General features: G+C 47.4%; 1 protein-coding gene across 3 annotated transcripts in view; it reads right to left on the bottom strand.

Annotated features, from left to right (window-relative positions):
- Positions 1 to 571: 571 nt before the first annotated feature.
- Positions 572 to 8,717, bottom strand: part of FRMD5 (FERM domain containing 5) — a 415,118-nt gene continuing 406,972 nt past the window's right edge. The window contains exons 10-12 of one of the 3 annotated variants that reach the window (XM_006831707.1): positions 8,303 to 8,409; positions 1,166 to 1,509; positions 939 to 986 (exon numbers count right to left, since the gene is read on the bottom strand). In XM_006831707.1, the coding sequence (XP_006831770.1) occupies positions 939 to 986; positions 1,166 to 1,509; positions 8,303 to 8,409 (499 nt within the window). Of the gene's footprint in view, positions 1,510 to 8,302; positions 8,410 to 8,717 lie in introns of all 3 variants that reach the window. The other 2 variants (XM_006831705.1, XM_006831706.1) reach the window with 2 other exon arrangements.

The raw sequence follows: 8,717 nt of genomic DNA, 5'->3' as shown, positions 1-8,717 counted from the left end.
TCTCGATAGTTTCTCAGGTAACTTAGCTCTGGTTTCAGTTAACAAACATGTTGTCCGACATTTCTAACAGTTCTATCTCTGGCACCACTGAATTCATTTAACACCACTGAAGCTCTATAAAAATCTTGAGGTTCTTCAGGAGAAGAAAATCGGAGAAAGCTAAGTTCATTATACAAAACTCGTGATGATGCCCACTAGGCTCTAGTCTAAGGGAACACTTACCCCACCCCTGCTGCTGTTGCTGCTGCTGCTGACGTGGTCCCTTCAGATGCCCACTCTGCTCAGATTTGAAAAAACAAAAGGAAAAGAAAATCCAACTCAGACCATCATAAGAAGCAACTTTCCATTTAATCATTCTACATGGATGTTTACTTGTTAAAAAGTTCTGCCTGGCAAGAACACAAATAGCCCCATTGTCCAGACCCCTGGCTTGTCCTGCTGAGGCTGCAGCGACGCATCTACTGGAACCCAGTAGCACCAGGAGGAAAGCTCCCGCAGAACTCAGAAGACAACCGCTTGCTAGTCTTCCACTAGTGTTCTGTCTGCTAGGCGATACTACTGTGATAATCAGTAATAGTAAAATAAATTATCTTTATTTGATACTTTCAAAATAATACACATCTATGAAAAATCAAAATTCAAAACCAAAAATTATCCTGCAAATTGGAAGGATGAGGAAGAGAGTCACTGAGCCTTTCTCGAAAGAGCCTCTGAAGAAAATGAATTTTCCCAGTTTGTTTAGACAGGGCACGAGCCTATCCCTCTCTTCTTCTGGGAAACCCCCCTCCTAGGCTGCAGTGGACTTTTTTGAGTCATGAGAGGAGGACTTGGTATATGTGCCGATGGTTCCGCGATGGGTCCCTTTGCTGGGAATGGGTAGCCGGGCTCTCCTTGGTCCACCCGGCTAGTTACTGGGAGGAGCCATGCCTTCTCAGGTGTCAATGAGCAGGCTCACCACAGAGCGGATTTTGCAAGCAAACCATCGCCTGAGGGGACAAAAGTATTGATAGTGGAATTGTTCAAACTCGGGGGTCTGACGGATATCTCGGAAAAAGGCAATGTCAAGGTCGGACTCGGTAAGGATGATCAGGAGGAGGAGCAAAACAAAGAGGAGTCCCATGGTCACAAGGAGCAAACGGAGGACACTTAAAACAAACTTATTCACCTGTTCCTCCTCCAGCCTGCCGTGCCTGTGACATAGGACCCTCAGCTCTCCCCCAAGGGCCTCCACCTCTGCCGCAGGTGGGGTGCTGGCCTCAGACTCCTTCTCCTCTTCAATGCTGCAGGTGGCTCCATTGATCTGCCGGGAGAGCAGCATCAGCTCCAGGCTGTGCTCTGCCACTGGGGTGGGCAGCACGCTGTCTGAGGGGCTGTAGGCCTCGTCTGCTATTACAGCCACTCGCTCATTGCTGTCTGCCCGGCTGCTTCTCACGTGAGGCAGGAAGGTGTCGCCGTGGGAAGAGGAGCGCACTGGGGTAGAATGGGCGCTGTCTCGGAGGGACTCTAGGCCTGGAGAAGCAAAAAGAACATGAGAACATGAGTGGGCTTTCCATGTCACAGTGGACACGTTGGCTGATCAATGGAGGCAATGCCCACTGATTATTTGGCTCCTCCATCTAGAGAGGAAACCCTCCTTACAAGACTGTCACCAGTGGCCACATGCTGCGTTTTTGATGCATCAAGACTAGGACAAGAGAAGCAGCAGAAATCAGAGTTGAGTGACCATGGGTTGGAATACGTTTTTTTTTTTTTTTTGGGGGGGGGGGTTGTTTTGAAAGACAATCAAAATCAGCCTATCCCCAATCCTTAGCTGGGGCCATGGTTCAGGAGCTAAGTCTGCCTATAGGCTAAGGGCCTTGAGAGGCAGGAATGGGGACAAAGGGAATGTGTTTTGTCTATTTGGGTTTCATTGGATACTACTTTTGGGGCTGAGTGTCCTGTGTTAATCCAGCATGGAGCTCTTCAAGTCCATGAGGTCATCTATTGGATGTAATTGTAAACAGTTTCATCTGGCCTTCAGTTCCAGCTGTTCTGAAACCCAACCTGATTTCCCTACATGCTTCCAGATGGTAGAGAAAGGAGGTAGTTCCTGGCCAGTCCCTTTCTTTTCACCTTTGAACAAGCAGGTTCCCTTGCTGGGTCTAGAATAAACTGATGGGAACAGCTTCATAACTTGAGCCCCTCCAGAGCTCAACACAGCCTCTGAGAAGATCTTGTTTAGTTGGGTGAGGGAGGGGGTAAAGATTCACCTACATTTGCTAGGAGAATGGAGTCTTTTAGCCCCCAAAGTTACACATTCACTTGTTTTTTTCTCAAATGGAAAGAAATTTTTTTCTTATTCCAGAGACCTCAAAGGACATAAGGTATGGCAGGGACAAGCAGGAGCTGGTTACGTCTTCAAGGACTTGGGCTCACAGGCACTATGTGTGGTCCATATCACAGATCTTCCAAGGAAACAACTGCTTGTCTCAGGTTTAACATCAGCATTTCTCACTCGTGGCAATCTCTGTGGTGCCAGAGTGGCTCTCTCTCTGTCGCCCAAGATAAGAAAAGTCAACCCCACTCCTACTCTGAAATAGACCCCGATGTTCCCAGACTGAACCAGATTCCCAGCTCAGTGAGGGTTCTGCCTAACTAGGGCTGAGTACAGAGTTTACTATTCATCTTTATTCAATCTCAAGGCTAGCTCCAGAGGTCTTGTAACCTTTGCATCCGTAACCTTTCAGAAGTGTCACATGCTTCTTGGCTACCTGGTGGAGTGCCCATTTGCACCCAGGTAGCCTGTCCTGTCAGCCTAGTGGATCCCAGTTGAGGACAGGCACAGTTAAAGGTTCTCTCTAGAGGGATGCTCCCAGAGAACTGGGTAGGAACAGAGGAGGCCGCGGGAGACAGGGGACCTGCTCTTTGTTGCCTCACTCTTAGTGTATTTGTCGCAGCTCTTACCTTTTGCTTTCAGAAGCTCCTCACAATCCTAGCTGTGTTGTTTGCCGGGTACCTCTATGCTAAAACCTTAAACTATTTGTATAATGTTGTAAACTTCTGTTCAACAACTCCATGAAGTAGTGAGAGGTTAAGGAACTTGCCTAAAGTCATGTGGTTGGTGGTTAAAGGCAAAGCGAAGATCAGAACTCAAGCCTCTTTCTATTTTGTGGTGCTGTACACCAGATTGTTTGGATTTTTGAGAATTGGAGCAATGGACCAGGATGCATTACATCAACAGCCTGCACCTGCCTGAGATTTTGTTCCTAATTGCTCGAGACTGTTGGAAACAACATGAAGAGCTCCTGACTATTTTTCTAGAGCTCTTGATATTCCTTTGACTTCTTTTTTTTCTTGTCTAATATTCCTTTCTGATTTTCTCATTTGCACATGCAACGTGAGGAATTTGTAACTTGGAGTGTGTTACACATCACTGATAAACCAGAACCCTGGGGCCCTAATTAAAACAGTATTGCTGGCTCGACTCCTCACCCAGGCAGACTTCTAGCCCTGCCCCTCTTCCCCTGGAACCTCATCCCATTGCACACCTGACACCCTTCCAAGGTCCTGTCCTATCACAAGGTTACCTCTGACTACTCAGACCTTCCAAGGTCTGACCAGCTTCACTGCCAGTAGCCATTTCAACGCAAGTTTGGCTTGGCCTACAATTAGCCCTAAGCTTGCTGGGGAAGGGGCAAAGCAGAGGCTGTGACAGAAATCAGAGGGACACCAGAAGCCACAGTATAACATGAGCTGTTAGTGCTCTCAGTAAACAAGATAATGGATATGGTGATTCTAGTAGTTCAGTGCAGTCGAATAGATTCTGGCTCATAGCAACCCTCTATAGGATTTATGAGGAGCAGCTAGTGGGTTTGAACTGATGACCTTATGGTTCACAGTCCAGTGCTCATCCTACAGTGCCACACCAAGAGTCCTAGTAAAGCCCCTGACGAAATTACTCAGTAAATGTTAGTCTTAAACTTTTCAACAAAAGACCTCTCCTGTCAGGTTATTCCTGTGCTTGGTTAGTTGTAAGAAGCCACTACCCATCCCTCAATCAAACTTGTTATTCTATGATGGATGGGGTGAGCGCTGTGAGTGAAATCTGGGATGAGCAGTACAGCAAGACAAAGCAGTGTCCTTTTTTTTTTTTTTCTTTACCTTCCAAGTGTTCCAGCTGGTTCCCTGGCCTAGAGGTGGCTCCCAAAGGGCTGAAAGGCACAGCAGTCAGGACCCTCCCCTGAAGTCGGGGCCCCATCTTCAGGATGCGCACACTCATGGGCCGAAAGCAGTGATTGGTCACCCGGAGCTGGACTCGGACTCTGGTGTGAATCTTAATCAGACTCTTCCCCATGGTGGTGGCCCCGGGAGGCAGAAATGTTTTCAGGCATGCAGTTCTCTTCGTGAAAGCCAGCCGGGCAGGAGAGATGTGTAGAGGAAGAGGACAGCCAGCCAACTAGGCACAAGGGGTTTTTGCTGATCTCAGGCCATGGCAGCACCTTAGTGCCTCCCTGCTCGAGAGAGGTCTGCTCTTCAAGCCTCTGAGCAGGCTGGGCTGCTGAGAAGGAGCAGCTTTGTGAGGCTGGCGTTATCACAGGACTGGACTCAGCCAGAAGCACGCAGAGCCATAAAAAGCAATGCTTCTCCAGCCTGTAGCTCTTTCCCTGAGGCCCGTGCAAGAGCCCTGGATCTCAGAAGGTGAGGGACACAGAGGGCAGGGAACAGTCCCAAGGGTAGCTGGAATCAAGCTAGCCCCAGAAAATCCCAAAGAAAAGTCACTGAGCTTTCTTCAGGCTACATACAGTACCTGGTGTCAATGACATTATATTGTTACCACTAGTTTGAGGCTGAATGCCTCTGGATTCTGAGGAAGTGTCATTCTGGGGCAGGGAATGGGCTGTGATTGTCAATGGCTGGACTCTATAGAATCAGCCCCCTGCTATTAAGCGGTAGAACAAAACAATGGGTGGAAGACACCCTCAGGGTCCTTTCTAGGTCAGGCCTGTGCTGGTGACATGTTATTTTAGCATCCCTAAGAGCTGAGAGTAGGGCCAAGCCAAAGCATTGTTTACTGAGATTACATAGTTTTATTCAAACTATAATGGAGTGTTTATGCATTTGCCCCACAGATTTTAGAGGCTGCAAATGAAGCTTTTCCCCTGGAGAAGCCAAATTGCTTCCGTGATAGTAATTTGTGATCCACTACACTATGGGTGTAGTGGTTACGAATTAGGCTGTGAACTGCAAGGTCAGCAGTTTGACACTACCAGCTGTTCCGCTGGAGAAAGATGAGACTTTCTGCTCCCGTAGATTTACAGCCTCAGAAACCCTGTATAGGGTCACTATGAGTCGGAACCGACTCCACGGCACATAACTAAACACCACCACTATGGGACAGATAATCTGATGGAGCGAACCAATTTTCCAATGTTCACAAATTCCTTGATATTTTGGTGGCTTATGTCCTCTGTTGAAACCACCACACCTTTCACAGCCCTGCCTTGTTGGGACAGTTAGGGTCAGCTTTGTTTCCTATGATCCCCTACAGGCTAAACCCACTTGAGAGATGGTGCACCTGAACTCTCATCTGGAATTCTTTATTTTCTGAGGCTTGGTAATCCCTGCCTTGAAAGAGCTGCTAAAATAATGTTTTTCTTTCCCACGCCTAAACCAGATAGTTGCTCCAGTTTCTGTCTCCTCTCTTAATTCTGAGCCAAGTATTTAATCTTGCCAGATCATACCTGCACCCTCCTGAGTATAATGAGTCCTGGACCATCCTCTAAGCACATGATACCCTCTGTGCTGTGGGGTACTGCTCAGCAAGGGTATGGGAGAGTGCCCTATAAACTACTAAGTGTAGTGGCTAACCAAGGGATGGCAGTTACTGAGATCTCACTGCACATAGCCTCCTGGCTTTTCCTCCTGCCTTAGACTGAGGAGAACTAAGTATGGCACTTGCTTGTCTCTTCTTTTGGTGTGTTCATCTTAGGGAGGTGGAAGCAGGCTGTGCTCTTGCAAGCCTTGGACCTAGGATGTGAAGAGAAGTTGGTTTGGTGCATAACATGGGTGTTTGCTCTGTCCCAAATTATTAAGTGTGAGTTTCTGTGAGGCTGAGATTTGAAATGCCCCTAGCCCTATGATGTCTGTTTTCCAGAAGCTTCCATAGCAACTTCTATCTACTGTACTTTCCCCTGGCATTTTGCAAGGGTGAATATCTTGAGGAGCCTGCTGCTGCAATGAGAGAAGATGGGTTCTGGGAAGAGGCTGGGCTGGGAAATGAGGCTGCCTAACAGCTTGTCGTGGGGCACAAACACAGATGTTTCCACCTCTGAGCTGTTGGGCTAACCCTACTTGGCAGCTACTCAAATGAGTTCTGTCCCCATACTGACACCCTCTTGTGAGAACGTGGTGTGACTGCATGCTCTAGCCATATTCTGGGAAGCAGAAATGAGTAGGCCCCTTTCCTGTTTTACACCCTGCCTTAGTGCCAGCTTTGCCCAGGGTTAATCTTTCCTCTGCAAGGACAGCTGTCTGAACCTTGGGATGAATTCTGGTGTTTTAGTTTCAGCATTGAAGGGTATAAAGAGTCACAGAGAGGGGAAAAAAAGTCATATTTTCTTCAAAGAGAAATTTCTTCCACCTTCCTGAGATGAGCATCCAAGAAGACGAGAGACAGCGAGAGCCACACTTAGTTCTCCCTCAGTCTGAGACGAGGAAAAGCCAGGAGGCTATGTGCAGTCAGATCTCAGTAACTGCCTTCCCTTGCGCAGCAATTGCACTTGGTGTTCTGCCTGACTCTGAGACGTAACTTGGTGGTAGTTCCCAACCACAAGACATTATAGTTCTTATTCCCTAACTCAGGTGATGTAGTATCAGACTCATAGGAAGGACATAAACTCCTAAACACAAACCAGATATCTTTCCAGGAGAACAGCAGAGAGACATCCTTCCTAACCTGAACAGTTCTTTTTCATTAACAAGCAGTATTCTCACAGAAAGGGCATTATTCCTCAGCCTGTTCCATTGAACCCAGGAGAGGGCTGCTGTTCCCTGCTGTTTGAGATCTTCTGAGGTCTTCTGGAGGGAAAGCACTTAATTTTACATCTGTTTTCAATATGTGGGGCAATCGCTAGAGAGCTGTATTCAAAGCAAATCTCCTAATGCTGTTCTCAACTACCCAGCGAATAGAGGTCTTGGTCTTAGAGAGTACCAAGTTCACTGAAGATACAGACTTTCTTTTCACCTCTCCCTCTATCAAAGGAAGGAAAGAGGTGGAGGGAGATGGAAGGAATTGGTTTTCCTGAGCCAATGGTAAGGAATTTAGATAGCAAGAGAACAGATCTCTAGAACTGAACTAGAAGGTGATGGTAGCCTACTACGGAATGCTTCAGAACCAAGAGTTTTCACTTCTTGGTTAACTGCCTTAACCACCTTGATCATTTAAGCTGTGGAGATTTAGCAGAGCTGGAAAACACGTGAAAACTTTACAAAAGCAATTTCAGAATGGTATGGAGCCTAGTAGATCTCACATCCATACATAAAGTAACCTGGCACTCAGCTCTGCAAACCCTGGTCCTGGACCATACGGATGGCTGGGATTTCCCTTCACCTTACACCATCACTTGCACCCAGTGTTCCCATTCCCTGGGTGAAACCTCCCTACAATTGAAGCAGCGTACTGGTTACGAATCGGGCTGTTAACCTCAGGGTCAGCAGTTTGAAACTACCAGCTATTCCGTGGGAGAAAGATGAGGCTTTCTGCTCCTGTAAAGATTTACAGCCTCAGAAAACCCCGCACAGGGTCGCTATGGGTCAGAACCGACTCCACGGCACATAACAACAACTGCTCAGAGAAATTTGCTGTTTTCTATAATGCAAATTAGTCTCTTTTCGAAGTCCCCAAAGGAGGAACTTGAGACCTGATAGGGCAGTACATTAAGCACTGGACTACAAACCCACCAGCCGTTCCAGGGGAGAAGGATGAGGCTGTCTTTGCCCATAAAGATTTACAGCCTTGGACACCCCATGGAGTAGTTCTACTCGGTCGTACGTTGTTGTTAAGTGCTGTGGAGTCAGGTCCGACGCATACTGACCTTGTATAGGGTTTCTGAGGAGCCACTGATGAGCTTGAACTGCCAACCTTGCTGTTCAAACAGCTTTGCAGTTGGCGCATTAACCCACAGTGCCACACCAGGACCCCACTCTGTCTTACAGGATCACTATAAAGTCAGAATGGACTTGATGGAAGTGGGGTTGCTTTTGTTCTAGAGGAGGAACTCACAAGAGAGGAGCCTAGTAGGCATCTCCAGGAGGTCATGCTCACCTTCCATGATGGAGATGTGAACAGCTCTTCTGCGGGTCCTGGGAACGCTGCTCAGCCTTGGACCATGAGTTATCGAGGGGCAGCTCTGACTTGGAACCATTCCTGCTCTGAGGTTAAAGGAAAAGAGAACCCTGTTTACTCAGCGCACAGACAAATGTGGTAGAGAATTAGATTCGAGCCTAAAGGGCCTGAACTGTTAGGTTGAGTTAGTTTAAACTTTCTTTTTCTTATTATCTCTTTGCCTTTGGTCTTTGGAACTCAGTCAGAACTGCCTCAGATTTCTTCACCTCCTTATATCCCAGGTCCACCTGAACATTTCTTTAGTGCCACTGGTCTCTGTTGGGCAGGACTGTCAGGGAGTAGAATCCTAGGATGATCAGTAATCCTGAAAATGTGTCTTAACTCCAGTATTGGC

The sequence above is a fragment of the Chrysochloris asiatica genome, unplaced genomic scaffold (assembly GCF_000296735.1).
Source record: "Chrysochloris asiatica unplaced genomic scaffold, ChrAsi1.0 scaffold00004, whole genome shotgun sequence".
Taxonomy (NCBI): Eukaryota; Metazoa; Chordata; class Mammalia; order Afrosoricida; family Chrysochloridae; genus Chrysochloris; species Chrysochloris asiatica.
The sequence above is the reverse complement of the archived record's forward strand: the minus strand, read 5'-3'. Positions and strand labels throughout refer to the sequence as shown.